General features: G+C 48.1%; 1 protein-coding gene across 1 annotated transcript; it reads right to left on the bottom strand.

Annotated features, from left to right (window-relative positions):
• Positions 1-215: 215 nt before the first annotated feature.
• Positions 216-23,227, bottom strand: RRP36 (ribosomal RNA processing 36). Its single transcript, XM_034763980.1, has 8 exons — positions 23,082-23,227; positions 20,180-20,664; positions 13,467-13,605; positions 8,710-8,776; positions 5,744-5,848; positions 5,530-5,604; positions 5,249-5,366; positions 216-858 (listed from the first exon to the last, which is right to left on the bottom strand). The coding sequence occupies exons 2-8, from the start codon at positions 20,631-20,633 to the stop codon at positions 719-721; spliced, it is 1,098 nt and encodes a 365-aa protein (XP_034619871.1). The 5' UTR covers positions 20,634-20,664; positions 23,082-23,227; the 3' UTR covers positions 216-718.
• Between the last annotated feature and the right edge of the window lie 175 nt (positions 23,228-23,402).

Here is a 23,402-nt window from a genome sequence, read left to right as displayed (position 1 = left end):
TTCATTAGGTGACCCCTGGTTCATGTGTAAACAACACTTCCTTATTCACTTTCTCCAGTCATGATTTTATAAGCTTGCTGTGGAGTGAGACTGTACAGTACTTGCAATTTTGCCATAGCCTAGTTGATTTTTTCCACCCTGTAATAAGAGTTCCATTAGGATTTGTGACTTACCATTTTCCTCCTACTGGCTGAAGTTACATTAAGACAATGTGGTGGTGTTACAAGAAGTCAACCATGACCACAGGAAAGAGCACCAGCTCTGGGGTGCATAAGTAACGCAAGATCAATTGAGCACAATCAGCATGATTCTTCATTCTGTTTTTATCCCTTGTGTCCCTGCAAAGCCCCCGCCAATTCTGCTGAATTTGTCTGCAAAGTGGAGGCGTGCTTGTCTGAAGCACAGAGCTCCCCTTATTGGACTCCCCTGCTGTATGGGCACAGAATTATAGATAAGGTTTGACCCTTATGGAAGATTCAAGGTGGCCTTGTGCAGGCCTGGGTCAGAACTTTATTCTGCTCAGACTCTGTCTAGATGGATGGACATAGTCCTTGGTTCCGATGCTAAAGAGATACAGGACAGACTTGAGGCAGTCAGGAAGTGGGGCTGCTGCTGTAGTCACAATCCAAAGCCCAGCTCTCCATCAGAAGAGGCTAAAATCCCACCATCCGATATCCATCACTCAAAGAGCCGGTTGCCAGCTCCACCCACCCAGAAGTCACATGTTCTTCCGGAAGGGCAGTCTGCGCTTGTCCTTAATGGCGTTCCTCTTCCTCTTCTTGCTTAGGAAGCTCTCTAGCTTCCCGCTCCCCTTCAGCACTTTGTACTTCTCAGCCAGCTCCAATTTCCACTTCTCAGCTGTGGAATGCCAAAGAACAAGGTGGTGTTTACTCCAAACCAGCACAACCCTCTCAGGAGCTGCTTCTGCTCTGCCCTATCCACCTGCATCCCATTCCCTAACCCTGGCTGATGGCTCCACCCTCGTTTTTCACGTCCCTTGTGACATGTTTCTTCCAGACAGCCCATGATCCTCCTGCCCCATCATCTATACACAACAGTGCTGGACACATGCAAAATCCAGGAGCAAGGTGCTGCCCCACTTGGCTACCACTCCCCTCCCACCCGTTTAGGCTTACACTGTTCATAGTAATACTACCATTATGCCCAGAGCCCCCAGCTGACACCAGGCCCCCATTGTGCCAGGCACTGTACATACACAAACTAAAGGACAGGCCCTTCCCCAAAAAGCTACTAGTCCCATGGTACAGGTGGGGAATTGAGGCACAGCGAGATGAAAAGGCACAAGCAGTCAGTGACAGAGCAGGGAACTGAGCCAGATCTCCTGAATCCCAGTCAAGTGCCTCATCTATGGGCTCTGTCTTCCTCTCTCAGGCCTCTGGTGCAGGAACCGTGAACAACATTTTTAAAGCACCTTATGTCCTATTGACTTGGAATGAGGTTCAGGCTCTTAAGTGTCTAGGTCACTTTGGAAGGGTTCACCCATTGGTCTTCCCCTGTCTAATGTGCTTAGCACAATGGCAGTGCTAGGGAAGGCCAAAAGACAGTTACCTTTTTCCGTAACTGGTGTTCTTTGAGATGTGTTGCTCATGTCAATTCAGCTTAGGTGTGTGTGCTCGCCACATGCACTGGTGCCAGAAATTTTTCCCTCAGCAGTATCTGTAGGGGACCAGCTCTGGCGCCCCCTGGAGTGGCCCAGCATATAGGGCACCGCCGGCCCCCTCCACCCTCAGTTCCTACTTGCCAGTGGGAAGGACGGCGGGTTGTGGAATGGACATGAGCAACATCTCGAAGAACACCAGTTACAGAAAACTGGTAACTGTCTTTTCTTCTTCAAGTGATTGCTCGTGTCCATTCAACTTAGGTGACTTCAAGCAGTACCCATGGAGGCGGGTAAGGAGTTCATGGACATGTAGATTTCAATACAGCTCTGCCGAACCCAGCATTGTCTCTGGCCTGTTGAGTGATGGCGAAATGGGCCGTGAACGTGTTGATTGAGGACCACGTCGCAGCTCAACAGATGTCCTGGATCAGAAAGTGTGCCAGGAAGACTGTTGAAGATGCCTGCGCTTTGGCTGAGTGGGCTCTGACAGTTGGTGGCAGCAGGGCCCCTGCTAGCTGGAAACAAGCCCTTATGCAAGAGGTAATCTAGATAGAAATCCTCTGTGTGGACACCAGGAGGCCCTTCGTCCTATCCGCTGTAGAGATGAAAAGCTGAGTCGACCTACAGAAAGGCTTTGTCCAATCTAGGTAGAAAGCCAGAACCCTTCTTACGTCCAAAGCGTGAAGGCGCCTCTCCTCACTAGTCTCATGGGGCTTAGGGCCGAAGACCGGAAGGAAGATGTCCTGGCACATGTGGAAAGTGGACACCACCTTGGGAAGAAAGTGCGGGTTGGGCTGGAGCTGGATCTTGTCCTTATAAAAGACCGTGTATGGGGATTCCGAGGTTAGGGCATGCAGCTCGGAGACTCGCCTCGCCAACGTCACTGCCACCAGGAAAGCTACCTTCCATGATAGGTGAGACGGGGAAGCACAAGGCCAAAGACTCGAAGGGCAGGCCTGTGAGCCTGGTCAGAACCAAGTTGAGATCCCACTGAGGGACCAGGGACCAAACTTGAGGAAAAAGTCTCTTGAGACCTCTGAGGAACCTGACCGTCATGTCATGGGAGAACACCGTCTGCCCCCGGACGAGTGAATGAAAGGCAGAGATGGCCACCAGATGCACCCTGATAGAGAAGTGTACCAGGCCCTGATTCCTCAAATGAAGCAGGTAGTCTAAGATCGACTGCACCAAAGAATGTGAGGGGGAGATGCTCCACTTGGCTGCCCAGCAGGAGAACCTCATTCACTTTGCCAGGTAGGTCTGTCAAGTCGAGGGTTTTCTACTCCCCAGGACCCTTCTGGATCCCTTCCAAACAGGTCCATTCTTCAGGTTTCAACCACGCAGCATCCACGCCATGAGCTGGAGAGACGAGAGATTGGGGAGCAAGAGGCGACCGTGGTCCTGTGACAGCAGGTCTGGTCGGTCCGGCAGGGACCACGGGGGAAACCGCTGCCAAGCTCAACAGTATGCCGAACCAATGTTGGCACGGCCGCGCTGGGGCGATCATAACTTGGGCCCTGTCTCTCTTGACTTTCACCAGGACCCTGCTGCCTAGCGGGATTGGGGGGGAACATCAGGCTTCCTGCCCAGGACAGGAGGAAGGCATCAGAGAGGGAGCTCTTGCCCAGACCCCATCTGGAGAAGAAGCGGTGACACTTCCTGTTCTGCCTGGTGGCGAACAGATCCACTCGGGGAAATCCCCACCTTTGCCTGTGGGGTGCCTGCAGCCAAGGCCTCTTGAACTGGAGCGGGACAGGAGAGGGAGGTAGCCAATCTCTCTGAAGCTCTGGATACCAAGGGCTGAGTGAACCCCCATGGGTACCACCTTGCCGGCCATGGAGACTGAGGCCATGGGGCGGGCTGCAGTGCTGTCAATAGAGTCTGCACTGAGGGTATCGGAGCTTGTCCCGCAGCTAGGGAACCTCGCTCTGAACCCAAGCTAGAGCCCGAGCGGTCATTCCTCTGCAACCAAGATGGGGCTGAGTGATGGATCTGTTCCCTTCGGTACCGGTCGCTCCTCCTGGAGTTGGATCTAGCTGACCTCGACGAGTGCCTGGATTGGGGCCTCGGCAACCAGCAGCACTCAGCGGCCCTGGTCTGGTGATCTACACCTCACGCTTGATGAGCGGTACCAGAATGTGGAGCAGGATCGGGAACTAGAGCGGGCTTGGCATCGTAAAGATGCAGCCGCACGCGGTGATGCCACCCTGGGGGAATCGGTGATGGTCCGGAGAATGGTACCGTCGGTCACTCGACCTGTCCCTGGAGAGGTACCGGTGCCGCGGAGATTACACGAGCCGTGCCTCGAGCCTCTCTGCCCTTGTCTGAGGTCCGGATGGGGCTGCAAAACTTCTACCTATCGCAGTCAGAAGCGTGTCGGCTGCGAGAGGGCGACTGTTGCCTGCGACAGAGCGCGCTGCTGGAAAGGTGGAGACTGTGGTGGTCCCGACGTGGGTTTACCCCGGAACCGGGACCCTGCAGGGGCCGAAGTGAGCAGCACCAGGAGGGACATAATCTCTTGTGCCGCTTGCAGGGCCTCTGGCATGGACGGAGCTGATGAGGACCTCAGTCGCAATCCGGGGTAGCTGGCAGGGAGCAGGCTGGGCTACACTGCTCGACCTGAACTGGGGTCCAGGATCCCCAAGGGGGTGAAGATGTGCCAAGACAGGGCCTTGGTCCACCCCAGACTTGTCCTTTCCCTTGTGGGAAGCTGGAGACCTTCCTTGCCCTATCTTTCTGGGCTTCTTGGCTGGAGCCACGGAAGGGGACTGCTGCTGACTTGCAGACGGTACTGGCGGGGCGCTGCGCACCGAGCTCATGGTGCTTGGCGCTGAATCGGAGCACTGCTCCAGCAGTGGGGTAAAGGGCAGACTTCATAAGGAGCACTTTTAAGTGAATGTCATGCTCCTTCTTCGTCCTAGGCTTGATGGACTTGCAGATTCTGCATTTATCACTAATGTGACCTTCGCCCAACCACCGTAAACAACTGTTATGTGGATCGCTAATGGGCATAGGCCTTTTACAGCAACCACAGGGCTTAAAGCGTGGGGACCGGGGCATGCCCCGTTCGGGACCTACTAAGTCTGTAACAAACAAATAGGGAAACTAAAACTAGAGGGAAGCTATATACAATAATATACAAAAGGTAAATGGATTTGAACGAACGAGAAGCAACAGCGCTAGCTGAAGCAGCAACAGTTCCAGCACTGTCACTGGTGGCAAGAAGGAACTGAGGGTGGAGGGGGCTGGCAGCGCCCTATATGCCACGGCATACACGCACCACTCCAGGGGGCGCCAAAGCCAGTCCCCTATGGATACTGCTGAGGGAAAAACTTCCAGCACCAGTGCATGTGGCGAGCGCACACACCTAAGTTGAATGGACATGAGCAATCACTCAAAGGAGAATGCTTGTTCTGCTCTTCTCTAATGGCGCTGCTTACAGATTTGCCCCACCTACGCTATTGCCCCCACCAGCGTAGGGGGATCTGGTGTGATGGCTATTTATTGAATGAGTTTTTTTCAATCTGCTCATTAGTACTCTAGGTGCAGGGACCACACGTTAATGGCAAACTGTCGGCAACAGGTCCATTTCCTAGTGTAAACAGAGCAGCAGCATCATGAACTTACATTTCTTTAGGTAGAAGGGCTTCCTTCCCAGCTGGGCCTGCTCCCTCTGTGCTCTCTTCAAGGCCAGCTCTTTCTCTCTCTGCCTCTGCCGTTCCTTCTGAGCCTCCTCCTGTTGTGTCTGGGAAGAAAAACAGGAACATGTCATGGACTGTCCAGGCCGTGCTCAGGGCAAACCTCCCTGTCTCATCAGCCACACTGGAGTCTTGCATGTTGGCCAGTCTCAGCTGTCTCCCTCTCATGGGAGCAGTGAGCTGAAGCTGGTTCTCAAAACACTAACTCACCATGCGCTTGAGGAGCTGCTGCAGTTTCTCCTGCTGCTCCACATTCTGGCTTTTCTTCAGCTGCTTCTGAACGATCTACGGGAGAGAGCAATACCCAGTGAGTCCTGCGGCAGGTCATTCTTTCCCTCTGAGGCCTGCATGCTGGGGCCCTATAAAAGATGCCTCACTGAAGCAGGCTTTTCTGCCCCAACACAAGCAAAGCACATAGTGTCACCTCTTTTTCCCTCTTCTTGAGACCGTTCAGGAAACTGTACGTCTTCTCAAATATTTCTGGGTTGTACTCCCCAGACAGGTCATCAAAGCGTGGGTCTCTCTGCACCTGCATAGAATGGAAGGGGGGTGGGTCGCGCAGAGGATTAGAACCAAGAGCAGAACTAATGCCTGAATGCAGCTTGGTTGTTCTCCCTAACTCAGCCTAGTCCTAGCTCCCGTATCTAGGGCTCTTGTCGTACACTATTTAACATTTTCATCAATGATCTGGAAGAAAACATAAAAATCAACGATAAAGGTTGCAGATACAAAAATTAGGGAAGTGGTAAATAACGAAGATGGCAGATCACTGTTACAAAGCAATCTGGATCACTTTATAAGCTGGGAACAAGCAAACGTGTATTTTAATATGGCCAAATGTAAAGTCATACATCTAGGGACAAAGAATGCAGGCCATACCTACAGGATGGTGGCCTCTAAAGTAGCGACTCTGAAAATGAGTTGGGGGTCCTGGACAGAAAATCTGCTGTGGCAAACGCAATCCTAGGATGAATCCGGCGAGGCATTTCCCATAAAGATAGAAAAGTATTAAATGTCATAGTACAAGGCACTGGTCAGACTTCATTTGGAATTCTGGTCACTCTCATTCAAGAAAGATGAATTCAAACTGCGGCAGGTGAGGAGAAGAGCTACTAGGATGATCAGAGACATGTGAAAGGAGACAAAACAAAGGCTGACGGGATAGGATTACCCTCTGTAAATATGTCAGGGAAGCTGAAGAGCTATTTAAGCTAAAAAAAAGTATAGGCACACACACAAATGGGGATAAACTACCCATGAACAAGTTCAGGCTAGAAATTAGAAGATTTCTAACCATTAGTAGAGTGAGGTTCTGGAACAGTGTCCCAATAAGAACCGATGGGGCAAACTACTTAGTTAGATTTGAGAGAGCTAGACAAATTTAGGAGTGTGATTGTATAAGGGGGTTGCTTGTGATTGGGGCGGTGTGTGTGTGTGTGTGTGGGGGGGGGGGGGGGGGGCAAGGCTCGGCAGCCCTGGGGGTCCCTTCTGATTTTTCTAAAATCCCATGCTTCAGGGCTTCAGCTGGTCGCAGGAAGAGATTTTGCTCTACTCTCGCTTTTTTTCTCTCTTTTGTCTCCTTCCACTGCAGCATCAGAGAAGGCCACAGATGGAGATGGGACACTGGATGCAATGGGCTGGTGCTCTGAGATGGCTCCAAGCATTCTCTCTCTGTTGCTTGGCTGGTTGGTTCTTGCTCACATCCTCAGGGTCTAACTGATTGCTACACCTGTGGTCAGGAAGGAATTTCCCCCCAGCACAGATTGACAGTGACCTTTGGGGGTTTTCACCTCTCTCTGCAGCGTAGGGTGCAGGTCACTTGCCAGGACTATCTGGGTGTATCTTACTTACCATTTTCCTACCATTGCAAGGGCTTCAGGCACTAGGGTACCTCAGACCCTCCTGTTCTCTGCCTGTAGCACCTAATAATCTAGTCTCCTGTGGGCTGTAACACTTTGGCCTAATTTCAGTTGTTGGGTTTAGCATGGGGGTGCTTCACGGTGTAGGAGGCCTGTGATAGACAGGAGATCAGATGAGATGATCTGGTGGTCCCTTCTGGCCTTAAACTCTGAGCTCCCAGTGCAACACTGTGGCCGAAGGGGCTAATGCGATCCTGAGATGTATAAATAGGAGAATTTGAGTAGGAGCAGAGAGGTTATTTTACCTCTATGTTTGGCACTGGTGTGACCGCTGCTGGAATCCTGTGTCCAGTTCTGGTGCCTACAGATCTAGAAGAATGTTGATAAACTGGAGAGGGATCAGAGAAGAGCCACGAGAATGTTTAAAGGATTAAGTTTCTCTTTGTTAACCGAAATAGGCTCCAGAAGCTCAATCTATCCTACAAGGCAGGTTTTCTAGCCCTTTAATCGTTCTCGTGGCTCTTCTCTGACCCCTCTCCAATTTATCAACATCCATCCTGCACTGTGGGCACCGGGACTGGACACAGCATCCCAGCAGCAGTCGCACCAGTGCCAAATACAGAGATAAAATTACCTCTGCTCCCACTCGAGATTCCCGTTTGTGCAACCCAGGATCCCAATAGCCCTTTTGGTCACTGCATCACACGGAACTCGTATTCAGCTGATTACCCACCAGGATCCCCATATCTTTTTCAGAGTTGCAGCTTCCCAGGATACAGGGTGGCGTGCGTGCGTGTGTGTAAGTATGCCCTACATACTGTGTTCCTAGATGCATACGTTAGCCATATTAACATGCATAGTTTGCTTGTGGCCAGTTTACCAGTGATCCAGATCACTCCGAATCAGTGACCTGACCTCTTTATTATTTACAACTCCCCCAATTTCTGCGTCATCTGCAAACTCTATCAATGGTAAGTTTATGTTTTCTTCCAGGTCATTAATAAAGATTTTAAATAGCCCAGGGCCAAGAACCAATCACTGTGGGGCCCCACTAGAAACACAGCCACTTGATGATTCCCTGCTCACAATTACATTTTGAGACCTATCAGTCAGTTAGAGTTTCCATCACTGGCAATTTTAAAATCATGATTGGAGGTTTTTCCAAATGACCAACTCTAGTTCCAACAGGAACTCATCCAGGGCAATCCTATGGCCTAATGCACGAGGTTAGATTAGATGATCACAGTGGTCTCTTCTGGCCTTGGAATCTAAAAATCTAGGACTACCTGGAAGCACCATTTCCTCCATATATCCGCTGGCAGCACCAAACTCTCCTGTACTCACAAGGGGATGCGCCTCACAGCCTGCTCCTTGACTGCCTCAGAAGTCTGTGGGTCCATACCTTTCCCCCAGACCACCACCTGGGTCTCATTCCCTTCATCAGTCCATTTATGCTGTCTCTCCACACGCATCTTGTGTCCCTCATCAGCCCCCAAAAGAACCGACTGCTAACCTGGGAAAGAGCACTTACCGTCTTTTTAACAGAGACCACTTGTCGTAGAAAGGGGACCGGTTTCTTGGCAGAAATCTCCAGTGGCCTGAGAGAAACACATATGTTAGAGAAAGGAGGAGACAGGACTGGCCAGGTCAGACTCTGATTGCTGACAGTTTGCTACCACTCAGCATAGAGAAAGACCACTGCTTCTCCAGTCACCCAGAACAATCAAAGAAAACTGGGGAGGTTTGCTCTGTGCTGTCCATTCACCACCTGCACCTCTCACATACACCTGCCTTAGACCACCATCCTCAGAGCCAGGGCAGGAGAACTCCCCACAGTATGTTTTCCAGGGCTTTGTCCAGGCTAGTTTTAAAATATTTCCTAAGTAATGGAGTTTCTATAGCTTCCCTAGGAACAATGTGAAATAATTTATTGCTCAGATCACCTGACAGTCTCCTTTGCTTAATTTCATCCTATTATACCTACGTAAACATGGCCCTTATACACACATTAAATAATCCCTCTCCCTCCCTGTTGTTTTCCGGCCCAATACTATTCAATATCTATCAATGAAGAAGATTACAAAAATCACTCTGGCAGAGTGGTAAATAACAGAGACAGATAGGTCAGCTCTACAAAGCTATCTGGATTGCTTGGGCAGCTGGGCTCACTAGATCTTGCCTTTTTAATACAGCCAAATGCAAGGTCAGACATCTAGGAACCATGGGAATATGTCACACTTACAGGATGAAGGTCTGTATCCTGAAAAGATACTCTGAAAAGGATTTAGGGGCCATAGTGGAAACGGAACATGAACTCCCAGTGCGATGCCGTGGCTAAAAGTGCTATCACAATCCTTGGATGGAAAACAGGGGAATACAGAGTAGAAGCAGGGAGCGGTAGTATTACCACTGATGAGACTGTTATTAGATACTGTGTCCAGTTCTGGAGTCCACACCTTAAAAAAGATGCTCGCAAATCAGAGAGGATTCAGAAAAAAGCCACAAGGATGCATCAAAGTCTGGAAAACCTGCCCTATAGTTAGAAACTAAAGGAGCTCAATCTATTTAATTAAGAGGTGACTTGATCACAATCTGCAAGAACCTATATGGAAAGAAGATTTGATGGTATAGGGTTTTTTAACCTAGCAGACAAAGGCAGAACAAGATCATAGAATCATAGAATATCTGGGTTGGAAGGGACCTCAGGAGGTCATCTAGTCCAACCCCCTGCACAAAGCAGGACCAATTCCCAACTAAATCATCTCAGCCAGGGCTTTGTCAAGCCGGGCCTTAAAAACCTCCAAGGAAGGAGATTCCACCACCTCCCTGGGTAACGCATTCCAGTGCTTCACCACCCTCCTAGTGAAATAGTGTTTCCTAATATCCAACCTAGACCTCCACACTGCAACTTGAGACCATTGCTCCTTGTTCTGTCATCTGCCACCACTGAGAACAGCTGAGCTCCATCCTCTTTGGAACCCCCCTTCAGGTAGTTGAAAGCAGCTATCAAATCCCCCCTCATTCTTCTCTTCTGGAGACTATAGCTGGAAACTGAACTAGATACATCCAGACTAGAAATAAGGTGCATTTTGAACAGTGAGGATAAGCCACCACTGGAACAACTTACTAAGAGATGTGATAGTATCTTCATCACTTGAAGTCTTTCAAACAAGACGGAATGTCTTTCTAAAACAACGTGCTCTACTCAATCATAAGTCATGGGCCTGATGCAGAAATCATTGGGTGAGGTTCTCTACCCTGTGCTATACACATCAGACTAGATTATCATAATGGTCCCTTTTCATCTTAGCATTTATGAAAGTATTTGTAGACATGTGGTCCCTCGCCCCCTTAGCCATAGTTGACCAGATATTAATTTAAGCACACACAGCTATTATAGGTTTCAGAGTAGCAGCCGTGTTAGTCTATATCCGCAAAAAGAACAGGAGTACTTGTGGCACCTTAGAGACTAACAAATTTATTAGAGCATAAGCTTTCGTGGGCTACAGCATATATGCATCCAAAGAAGTGGGCTGTAGTCCACGAAAGCTTATGCTCTAATAAATTTGTTAGTCTCTAAGGTGCCACAAGTACTCCTGTTCTTTTTACAGCTATTATAATCAGTGTTCATGAATACATTCCTCCAGACTCTCATCATTTTACTGCTTTTTTTCTAAATTCCCATCTTGCTAATAATGAAGTGCCTAGAACTGTATTAGATATTCTAAATCCCACCAGAACTGTACAAAGAGGACCACTGCCTCCCACTCAGTATAACTGGATTCAAAAAGAATTAGATACATTCACAGAGGATAGCTCGATCAACAGCTATTAGCCAAGATGGTCAGAGATGCAACCCCATGCTCTGGGTATCCATAAATCTCTGCCTGCCAGAAACTGGGACTGGACAACGGGCGGATCACTCGATAAATTGCCTTATTCTGTTCATTCCTTTTGAAACATCTGGCACCTATGTCAGATTACAGGATACTGGGCTGCAAGGACCCACTATGGCCATTCTTATATTCTCCCTGCTACTCACCTTTGTGTATGCAGTCCAAAACCACACTAGCTAATTTTGCTGCCATATCATGTTAAAGGGTCATGTCTCATTAGCCATGCACTATCGCCCCAACACGTTTTCCTCATTACTGCTTACCAGGGATTTTGGATTATCTTCTCCAAAATCAATCACATTTTGTTGTTTTCTGACAGTTTTTCAAATCACCTTTGCTCCCTCTGTATCACTTCTGTCCTCAATGGTATTTGAAGTTCCCCCCAATTCAGCATCATCAGCAAGCGACACGAGTGCTGTTTAGTCTCTCTTAAGATGTTTGTGACTTAGACTGGACATAGCCCTATCCCAGCAGCATCTCTCACTGGACACCTCCCCTCAATGTCAGACATTGCCATGTACTATTATCCTTTGACAGATAGCCGAAAGAGTGTAAACAATCTGGGTGTGCCACAGGAAGGTCAGATTTTGAGACACTGCATCCAACCCTTTCCTGAAATCCAAATATGACAACGTTCAGCAGTGAAACTAACAAGTCAGGTCAATTTTGCATTGCTGCAGCTCAGACAGTACTTTCTCCCAAAAAGCAGAGGCAAGCTTTGGAACTATTCACAAGAAAAGAGGATGCAAATAATGGGAGATGCATGAAGGAAAGAGTAGCAGTCCCTGCAGCCCTGGACAATCAGGAGGCTTACAGGCATGTGGGGGTGGGGGGAGAGGAGAGAGAGTAAATGATCTCCCTGCTGGAAGAGAGGAGGACATCCCCCATCTGGCATCTATCAAATTCAGACATTTCCTAGCCACAGACAATACAAGAGAGGAAGTCCCAAGCACAGTCCCATGATAGTACCCTGCTAGGAGCACCAGCACTATCCCCACATCCAGCAGCTTGGCTCCTCACCATAGTGTTGCCCCAGCAGCTCCCTGGAGACCCCCACCCTTTCTTCTACTACACATTTTTCAAGCCCCGCTCAGTGCATTTCTTTGTATTTTCATGACAAGTGATTTGGCAGGGGCTGCTGCCCTTTGAACAAGTGCGCAGCACTTCATTCTGCAGTGCTCCACTGAAATCAACAGAACTCTGATGGATTTCCCTGGCAGACCTTTTAGGAAGGTTCCTTTCAGAACACAAACATACCAAAGGACTGTAGCAGCCTGGGGGCTTTTGTATGAAGCATTCCTCAAAAGGCTTTGACTCATTAGCAATAACTAGAGATAAATACTCCATAATAGCAGAGGCACAGATGTTTTATGAGGCATACTGGATTGTCTGTAAAGCTCCAAGATCCTCAGGTAGAAGGCAAAACAGAAGTACAAAATATTCTCACCATCCCTGTAAGGGGGAAGAGAGGTTTTCATCTGAGGTTTAGAACTAGATGAAAGAATGCTGATGAAACAGAGTGGGGAGGCAGTCTGTTTGAATCACCTTGGATAGGACACTTACTCAGACTGAAAACTGGCTTCAGGACCACAAATCAAGGGTAATGACACATGGCAATGTATAAAGCTGGGGGGAGGTGTCTGATGAGGGACTGCAGCAATCTGTTTAGGTCTTGTATTATTTCATATCTCCATTAATCATCACATTGATGACACCCCAGAATATATTCAACTGAGAGGAGCTGTGAACACCAGTGCTGACAAATATGGACAGAAATTAACAAGAGGAAATTCAACTTGGAAAAAATGCAGCGGTGAGAGGCTGCAGAGGGGGAAAAGCAATGTGGGGCTACATCCGGCCACGGAGCAGGAGGGATAGCTCCTCTTTAGATAGCTCCAACTGTACTTGGAATAATGCGCTCAGCTGTGGGCACCTCGTTACCAGAACGATATTGGCAAGCTGGAAGGAGTTCAGAAAACAGTAAGAAGAATGGTTCAGAGACTGGAGGGACTAAGATAAGATTTAAAGAGAACTATGGACAAGTCAGAAGAGACAACAAAAGGTGAGCATGGGAAGTGTTAAAAGCATTTCTCAATCTGAGGGGCTGCAGTAAGGATAGCAGAGACGCAGGCAGGATGAGTGTCTCAGCAGGAAGTGTTGGTTAGGAACTAAGAGCTATCTTGACAAACACGTTTGCTGAGTTCAAAGTCATGGCTGGCAAGTGGCAAAGGGATGGACCATTCCCAGAGGAAACATTATGACAAAGGATCTCTTTTGTGTGCCATGCTAGAGGGTCTGATCCACCCGCCTGGCACAGAAGACACTCTGAGGATCCCAGGCAGCACATGCATACACTTCTGTCTGCGGAGAAAGGGCTCTGGAACACCTTTACCCCTGTTTGCTGGGCCGTTGCTTTGTCCTAGGTTTTGTATGGTTCAATGGCTTCTTCCCGCTAGTCATCTGCTGATACGCTTTGGTTCCAACACTGTTCCGCAGCTGCAGCAGTTCCTCGAAAGACATTAAGGATAGTTCTGGGAAAGAGAAAACAAAAAGGGACTCTCACAGCCAGACACACACACTTCTGCCCTTACACCCTCTGTACAAGGGGTACAGGGGCAGCTGCAGTGCCTCCACTCACAAAACACGTCCACCCCCAAGCACAGCCAGCAAATCAGACTGTCTTTCTTGGGTTTCTCCCAAGACTAGAGTGCAGGCAAATGCACATGGTATGGAAACAAAACCAAGAGAAACACCAGGATACTAGAGAGAGATTTCAGTGGCAGTGATTTTACATGTTACTTGCAACTACAGACAAAGTAGATGGTATGCCTGTTAGCCCATTACTTCGAGTTCCACCCCAAACAGTTCCTCTTCCTCCTGTTTACATCTTTAAAATAGTCAAGACATTTACCTTCCCCTCAGTAGTGCTAGACACATACACCCCCTTGAATTCTTCATGATATTAAGAGTCTGGAACTAACACAATATTCCTGATGTGATCTGGCCAGTGCAATCATCTTCCTGCACATGCCACAAAGCCCCTGAACATGCAGCCCAAACAGTACACTCCATGCTCAGATTGTCACATCGGATCAGACCATTGGTCCATCAAGTCAGTTATCCTGCCCTTGGCAACCACCAATATCTTCTGCTTCAGAAAGAAAACGAAAAAAACCTAACAAAGCTGGTCAACTGCATGCAAATTCCTGACTGACCCCATTAACAGAGGACGTCCTGAAGCTGAAGATTCAATTACTTTAAGTGTCTTTATTGAAGTAGAATTTCTTTACCTATGTCATAGTTTAGGGCAACTGCTCATGTATTCCCCCATCATAATCCAGCAAGGGCATCCACTCCAGGCTCTCAGCCCCTCAGCAGTCACTTCCCTTGGGCAGAGACCCACATCTCTTCCTCTCCTAACCAGGGCTTTTCCAGGTTGCACAGGAGTTCCCCAGGAAGTCAGACCTCCTGCTTTGCTTTCTCCTCAAAGGCTGTAAACAGTGTAATATCCCAGTTATAACGTACCACGCAGTAGAGCCCTGCAGTGGGACTGGGAGATGCACCAGGACATAATGGGTCTTCTCAGTCAGCAAACACATGCTGCAGACCCTGTCCGACCTACTTGTCCAAACCTGCTAGCAGCTACCCCCGCTCCCCCCCCCCCCGCATTCCATGTGGCATCATGGGCCGCACCATACCCCTGCCACTCCATGCCGGGAGGCTGCAAGAAAAACCATATTCACATCCAGGGAACTGTGAGAACCATGGCAGGTGAATGAGTAGCCACAATTAACTAAGTTTGTGCACTGAAATGGATAGAAATGTTTGCTGCCTTTCCAATTTCATAGGCCCATTCTGTTAATTTATGTTTAAAGTTTATAATGCATTGCCTGTTTTTTTTGCACAGTTTTTCTGCCCTGATTAGGCCACTCAATACATTTATATTTTTAAAAATAAAATAATGATCTTTATTAGTTCACCACACCTATCACTGAATGCACAGTGGTACTTAAAGCACATGGTACTTATAAATGTGCAGTCATTTATAAATGTACGAGCACCTCTTAATTCATAGCTTCAGTACACACACAGTTATGGATGGCCAGCGAGCACTACACAATTCCTAGCAGCACCCAACGCTTCAGCCCCACAGAACAGTCCAGTACAGAACGGTAATATGGCTGACCGTTAAAGTACTCTTTCAAAGCCTCCCTCAACAACATACTCCCACACTGCGCTTGCATAACAGCACTTGTGTCTGGCTGTTCAAACTTAGACAGTCACCCCACCTCAGCCCTCCACCCTGCTGGCAGCTTCTCCGCCATTGCATCACAGATATTATGCAGGACACATCCATTGCATATTTTTTTTTCCTCACTGAAGTCCAACCTGTCGGGTGGGGGGGGGGAGCTATGGATAGGGGTCAGGAGGGCAGTAAGGGGACAGGGAGCGGGGGGAGGGGGTTGGATAAGGGGGTGGGATCCCAGGGGGCAGTTAGGGGCAGGGGGTCCCAGGAGGGGGTGGTTAGGGGACAAGGAGCAGAGGGCGGTTGGATGGGGGCGGGGGTCCCAAGAGGGGGCGGTTGGGGGACAAGGAGCGGGGGGTTGGATGGGTTGGGGGTTTTGAGGGGGGCAGTCAGGGGGCGGAAAGTGGGAGGGGCGGATAGTGGGCAAGGGCCAGGCTGTTTGGGGAGGCACAGCCTTCCCTACCTGGCCCTCCATACAGTTGCGCAACCCTGATGTGGTCCTCGGTCCAAAAAGTTTGCCCACCCCTGGAGTAAGTGGTAGGCTGGGAACTCCAAAATCACTACTGGCATTTCCATATTGTCAATAGAAGTCTGATGGTTGGGAAAGAATCCCGCTGCTTGCAGCTTTCTGAACAATCCCGTGTTCTTAAAGATGTCAGGGGCATGCACCTTCCCAGCTCAGCCCATATGGATATCGGTGAAGTGTCCCTAGTGAGCCACCATTTGCATAACCACAGGAAAGCAGGCCTTTCTGTTGACATACTCTGTGGCAAGGAGGGCTGGGGCCAAAATAGGAATGAGCATGCCATCTTTCATCCTACTGCAGTTTGGGAACCCCCTTGCTACAAAGCTATCCACTACGTCCTGTCCATTGCCCAGTGTCACTGTCCTGCATAGCAAGAGATTATTAATGGCCCTACAAACTTGCAAGACACTGGCCCGCACTGTGGGTTTCAAACTCCCAAATGATTTCCTGCTGACCAATAAGCAATCTGGCCTTGCAAGCTTCCAGAATGTGATCACCACTTGCTTCTCAACTGTCAGTATAGCTTTCATTCTGATGTCATTGCACTGGATGGTTGGGGCAACCATGGCACACAGATCCAGGAATGTGGCCTTTTGCATCCAAAGGTTTTGTAGCCACTGCTCGTCACCCCAATCCTGCATTACAATGCAATCTCACCAGTTAGTGCTTTCCCTTGGGCCCAGAAGCAGCGCTCCACCATCTGCAGCTGTTCTGTGAGAACAACCACCTTGAATTGTTTTTCGCTATGTCCCTTAGCAATCTGTCCTCAAAGGAATGGCCTCATTATCCAAGAGCAATACCCAAGTTAGAAGCCAACTACAACACACAGATCCAGCTGCTGTGAAAGGTGAAGGTTCTGGGACCCCTAGCACGGTATAACTGGGTTTTTAGAAAAGAATTATACACATTCCTGGCGGGTAGGCTCATCAGTGGCTATTAGCCGAGATGGTCAGGGCTACAATCCCATGCTCCAGGTGTCCCTAAATCTCTGACTTCTAAAAGCTAGGACTGGATGACACTATATGGATCACTTGATGTATTTTCCTGTTCTGTTCACTCCCACTGGCCACTGTCAGAAGTCTCACCCATGGCCATTCTCCTTATGAGTGACCATAACTCTATAAAGTTCATAAACACTCGATTGTGTTCTGTGCACTCAAGCACCACAAGGCCTTTTTAAGCTGCTACTTCTCATATCTAACCTTCATTACAGTTCTATCACACCAGTTCTTCTATCACTTCAGTGCCTTACAAATTCTAGGACACCTGACAATCTGCCTCTCCCCCACCCACCCCCAGCCAAGAAGGTGTTTTCAGTATTTGTTGTATTTCAGTGGATTTGGTTTTGGGAGGTTAGGTGAAAGAAGTGGATTTTACATTTCAGTTGGAAGGTGAGAGATGAAGTGGTCATTCTGATTTGTGGCTACTTGTTGTTCACTAACACCCCTAAATATATTGGCATCACTGCTTTCCAGGTTTCTGCCTTGCACTGAATATCTGTGTTTCACATTTCTTTTATTTTGGCCACCTTTCTAATCTCTCTAGAGCCCTCTCTATTATTTATCTTCATGATATTCATACCACCTCCTAGTTCAATATCATCTGAATTTCATTTATGTGCTCTCCATTTCCTCCTTCAGATCCATTAATAAATATGTTTAATAAAACCTCACCTGTCCCTGCAGAACTCATTAAACACTTCCCTAACTCAACATGTTACTATTTACAATTAAGCTTGGTTTGTGGTCAGTCAGCTAGGTTTTAATCCATGCAATAGTGTCGGACCTTATCCAATGTCATTTTTTGGGTTTGATTTCATAAGGATGCAAATCCTATAATTGGGCATTCAGGCAGACACTCAGATGCATGGGAGTAACTCAGATGCAAATTTAAGCAGCTGCTTTAGAAAATTTGGTTCTGAATCAAAGGCTTTACAAATATCAGATATCACATCTGTATAATTCCTACTGCCCACTAATTCAGTAAATAAAAAAAAGTTTGTCAGGCATTATTTTTTCTTTATAAATCCTCCATGCTGCTTCTTGCTCAGAGCTCTATGATACCCTGAATCAGGGGTGTCAAGCATTCTGTGAGAAAGGCTAATTCCATTTTTAATTGTTGGCAGGGGTATAAATTTAAGACTAAATACTATCCTCACTTCACAGTGAGAATTCTGCTGATGTCAATTGGAACTTCATAGGGCTAGAAGGGACCACAATAGTCATCTAGTGACTCCCTGCCAAGATGCAGAACTTGGTGCAGACATGAAGAGTAGAATTTGGCTTTTGTCATAAGTAGACTTAGTTATCTATATTTGTTGCCTGTTTGGTTCTTATTGTTGAATTCAGCATCACTCGGAAGAAAACATGTTCATCTTTTAGTACCAACACTCCTGCCTTCCCCACCTTCCTTCCTAATTCCTCTTTCTTTACGTCCCTTCCACATCATCTTCCCTGCAGCACAATTCTTCACAATTCCACAATCCCACTGGCTTTGCTCCCCTCCTATTCTCTTCACTGCATCTACTAAAATGATCAGTAACAAAACAGTTAATGCTGACATTTCATAGGTTCGTAGATTCCAAGGCCAGACGGGACCATCAGGATCATACAGTTTGATCTCCTGTATAACGCAAGCCACAGAACTCCCCCAAAATAATTCCTAGAGCAGATCTTAGAGAGTCCTATCATCAAGCTTTAGTGTTAACACTCCAATTAAATAAATGGGCAGTAAAGAAGTTCACAAATCACAAAGCTACTGTTTCAGGCTCAGGAAGACAAAACTGCATCTGCATCCCCTTGATTCACATTTGGAAGGTTATCATCAAAACTGAGCAGGCTCCAAGCTCTCTCTAGTTTTTTTAATTAAAACTTATTCTTCACAGTCTAAATATACCATGCAGCCCCAAGTACATCAAGGGGGCTCTGTGTTTGACACCACGGAACCACATGTTTTACAGGTTATTTTCCTTTACTATTTGTCCCATTATTTCACTCAAGACTTAAATTAGATATATGGGTGGCATTTGCCAGGAGCCCTTTTGAAGGCTGAGAGCATATTTGCATGCACCACCTCAATCCTTTGGAACCTTCCTAGTTTTCGCAGTTCATTAGCTAATCCACATCGGAAGACTTCACAGACATCAACTATGGTTCTCAGGCACTTGGTGGCAGAACCTCGGCTACTGTCCCATGTCCTTGACAAATTGAATGCTTAACTTTCTTCACACGGAAATTAAATAAATGCAGAAATCTTTGGGGTTTTCATTCTACAGATTTATGAGCTCTACTTAAAGAGCTCAGATAAAATCATGAGCCATCCCCCCATCCCAAATTCAATTCATGAGGTTGGTGTGGATGGGGGGGAAAGACGAATAGTTAATTAAGAGCTCACACATTGCACATAACTATCAAACTGCTTATTAGTTCAGCTCCAAGCCATCCTCAGGTCAATGTGGTAACATTCTCTACAAAAGACTCTCCAAGGCAGTGGCCCTTTCACATAGCAAGTCTCTGAGTGCGACCCCCCTTTTAAATGAAACAAACTTTTTTTATATATTTAACACCATTATAAATGCTGGAGGCAAAGCAGGGTTTGGGGTGGAGGCTGACAGCTCGCGACCCCCCATGTAGTAACCTCGCAGCCCCCCAAGGGGTCCCGACCCCCAGTTTGAGAACCCCTGCTCCAAGGTTTTGTCCAGTTTTAAGTGACTCAGATAATAAGTTTCCAATGTTTCCCTTAGGCTACATCCTTAAAGATTCTACACCATTAGGACATAGGTCCTGGTATCCAGCCTAAGGGTTTATCCATTCTATAGATTTTTAACAAGTTTATAACCAGGTTGTAACAGTTTACTCCACATACAAGGTTCCAAAGCAGGTGGGTTTGACCCCGCTGGGGAACAGAGCTGTAACGTGCCTGTCAGGCTATAACTGGGTTTTAACAAGAAGTGTCTACTGCAGACAGGCTGGTCTGACCAGCTCTGTGCAACTGGATTAGCCAGTCATCCTATTTCCCAGGTCTCTGTTCCCAAGGACATCTCACTATACCACACAGCAACTGAAAACACATCCACATCCTCTACCCATGCACCAGTGATGAGGCAGCATGAAACACATGTACCTGGCAGAGTGCAAAGTGTCAACAGGCTAACATGAAATTATCCCAACAAAAATATAGCTGTGTGAATGCCCTGAACCATGGTAGCAGTACTTGTGAGATAGGAGCACGTCAAAGAGAGAAGCAGGAGTCAGCATGAAAAGAAGATCTCAGAACCGCTGATGGGTCACACTGAAACCCAGTTTATTAAACACTTCCTATGATCAGTGTTTACCTCTCTTCGTATCACTCTCTGGGGTAATTTTGCATTTTGAGATGTCTTTTCCCCCAGCACATGGCTCTTCATCACTGCTGCCAGAGGTTCCGCTGCCTGTCTTGTCATCATCATCCTCCTCCAGATCACTGTAATCGCTATTGCCATCGCTGTCCTCGGAGTCCTCACTGACAGCTCCCTGGTCAGTGGCACTCTCTCCTTGCAGGAGCCGAGGCTTTTTAGCATCATGATTGCACTCCCCAGAAATGCCTGCTATGCCACTTGAACTCTCCAGCGGTTGCTTCTGAGCAGTGACAAGCTTAGCATCAAGGATGGTGTCTTGAGCACTTTCTTCCACAGTCTCTGTGGCTGGTACTTTCCTTTTGCCATGCATCCCCCGAGACACTCCTTTTCCAAAGGAGGAAACATTCTTTCTGGGGCTGTTCCCAGGTCTGTCCTGGCGTGGCCACATCATGAGGCTTTCACTGCTTCCACACAGCCTCCAACTGCAATAAACAATCAGTTGTACATAAGAACATAAGAGCAGCCATACTGGGTAAGACCAAAGGTCCATCTAGCCCAGTATCCTGTCTGCCGACAGTGGCCAATGCCAGGTGCCCCAGAAGGAACGACTAGAACAGGGAATCATCAAGTGATCAATCCCCCGTCGCTTAATCCCAGCATCTGACAACCAGAAGCTAGGGACACTATCCCTGCCCATCCTGGCTAATAGGCATTGCTGGAGACCCATCCTCCATGAACTTATCAGTTCTTTTTTGAACCCTGTTATAGTCTTGGCCGTCACAACATCCTCTGGCAGTGTGTTCCACAGACTGACTGTGCGGTGTGTGAAGAAATTCTTCCTTTTGTTTTAAATCTGCTGCCTATTAATTTCATTTGGTGACCCCTAGTCTTACATTATGAGGAGTAAATAACACTTCCTCATTTACCTTCTCCACACCAGTCATGATTTTATAGTCTTCAATAATATCCCCCCTTAGTCATCTCTTTTCTAAGCTGAAAAGTCTCAGTTTTATTAATCTCTCCTCATACGGAAGCCATTCCATACCCCTAATCATTTTTGTTGTCCTTTTCTGAACCTTTTCCAATTCCAATAGATATTTTTTAAGATGGGGCAACCACACCTGCAGGCAGTATTCAAGATGTGGGTGTACCATGGATTTATACAGAGGCAATCCAATATTTTCTGTCTTATTATCTATCCCTTTCTTAATGATGGGATAACATTCTGTTCACTTTTTTGACTGCCGCTGCACATTGAGTGGATGATTTCAGAGAACTATCCACAATGACTCCAAGATCTCTTTCTTGAGTGGTAACAGCTAATTTAGACCCCATCGTTTTATATGTATAGTTGAGATATTTTCCAATGTGCATTACTTTGCATTTATCAACACTGAATTTCACCTGACATTTTGTTGCCCAGTCACCTAGTTTTGAGAGATCCTTTTGTAGCTCTTCGCAGTCTGCCTGGGGCTTAATTATCTTGAGTAGTTTTGTATCATCTGCAAATTTTGCCACCTCACTGTTTACCCCTTTTTCCAGATCATTTATGAATATGTTGAATAGGACTGGGCCCAGTACAGACCCCTGGGGGACACCACTATTTACCTCTCTCCATTCTGAAAACGGACCATTTATTCCTACCCTTTGTTTCCTATCTTTTAACCAGTTACTGATCCATGAGAGAACCTTCCCTCTTTCCATGAGTGCTTACTTTGCTTAAGAGCCTTTCTGAGGGACCTTGTCAAAGACTTTCTGAAAATCTAAGTACACTATATCCACTGGACCCCCCTTGTCCACATGTTTGTTGACCCCCCTCCAAGAATTCTAGTAGATGGGGGAGACATGATTTCCCTTTACAAAAACCATGTTGACTCTTCCCCAACAAGTTATTTTCATCATAGCGCTGTTGTAGCCATGTTGATCCTGGGGCATTAGCCAGACAAGGTGAGATCATATCTTTTATGGTCAAGTATCAGGGGGTAACCGTGTTAGTCTGTATTCACAAAAACAGCAAGGAGTCCCCTAAAAGACTAACCGCTTTATTTGGTTTCAGAGTAGCAGCCATGTGTTAGTCTGTATCCGCAAAAAGAGCCATTACAAACATTGAATCTATCTCCCCTTGTAAGTATTCTCACACTTCTAATCAAACTGTCTGTACTGGGCTATCTTGATTATCACTTCAAAAGTTTTTTTTTCTCTTACTTAATTGGCCTCTCAGAGTTGGTAAGACAACTCCCACCTGTTCATGCTCTCTGTATGTGTGTGTGTATATATATCTCCTCAATATATGTTCCACTCTGTATGCATCCGAAGAAGTGGGCTGTAGCCCACGAAAGCTTATGCTCTAATAAATTTGTTAGTGTCTAAGGTGCCACAAGTACTCCTGTTCTTTTTGCGCTTTATTTGGGCATAAGAAGGGAGGTTTTCACTCAGGAAAGCTCCTGCCCAAATAAATCGGTTAGTCTTTAAGGTGCCACCGGACTCCTCGTTGTCTTTTATTGGACCAACTTAAATCCAAGTCACCCCCCCTCCTTGTCTCTCACTGATCCCCCCCCCTTGGGATGCTCCTGCGGGGGCTCTGGCTGCCCCCTAGGGCGAGCAGAAGGGGCCCTGCAAATCCCTGCAGCTCGGGACTGGCCCACCCTGGAGCGAAGCCACCGAGCGGCCGCCATCAAGCGCCCTGGCCAGCCAGCAGCCGCCCTCCCCCCGGCTCGGCACAGGCCCCGAGCACGCCGCACTGGCCGGCCCGTGGCGTGCGGGAGAAGCCCGGCGGCTGGGGCTCTGCCGCGGGAGCGAGCTCCGGGGCGGCACGAGCGGTGCAAGCAGCGAGTGGCGGCTCCCCGGAGGCTCCTCCCACCCGCCCCGCGCGGGGACCGCGACCCCAGCCCAAACTCACCCCAGGAGGCTCCCGGACGCCCGGCAACTCCGCACGCTAGCCAGGCTCCACGCGGCCGGACCAGGCCCCGCCCCGCCTCCAGGCAACCGGCCCCGGCATTGCGTCACAGAGGGCGGAGAGCGAGACGGCTGGGCGCATGCGCGGGCGGAGAGCGCGGCGCCTAGGTCCGGGTGGGCGCGTGCGCGGGGGGGGGGATTGCGCATGCGCCGAAGGGCGGCGCGGGACGCGACGTTTGGGCGGGAGCGGCGCGAGGGGGCGGCGCGTGTCGATAGGCTCGTTGTGCGGCCCCCCCCCGTAGCGGTCCCCTCAGGCCCGTCCCTT

This window comes from Trachemys scripta, chromosome 3 (assembly GCF_013100865.1).
Source record: "Trachemys scripta elegans isolate TJP31775 chromosome 3, CAS_Tse_1.0, whole genome shotgun sequence".
Classification (NCBI taxonomy): Eukaryota; Metazoa; Chordata; order Testudines; family Emydidae; genus Trachemys; species Trachemys scripta.
The sequence above is the reverse complement of the archived record's forward strand: the minus strand, read 5'-3'. Positions and strand labels throughout refer to the sequence as shown.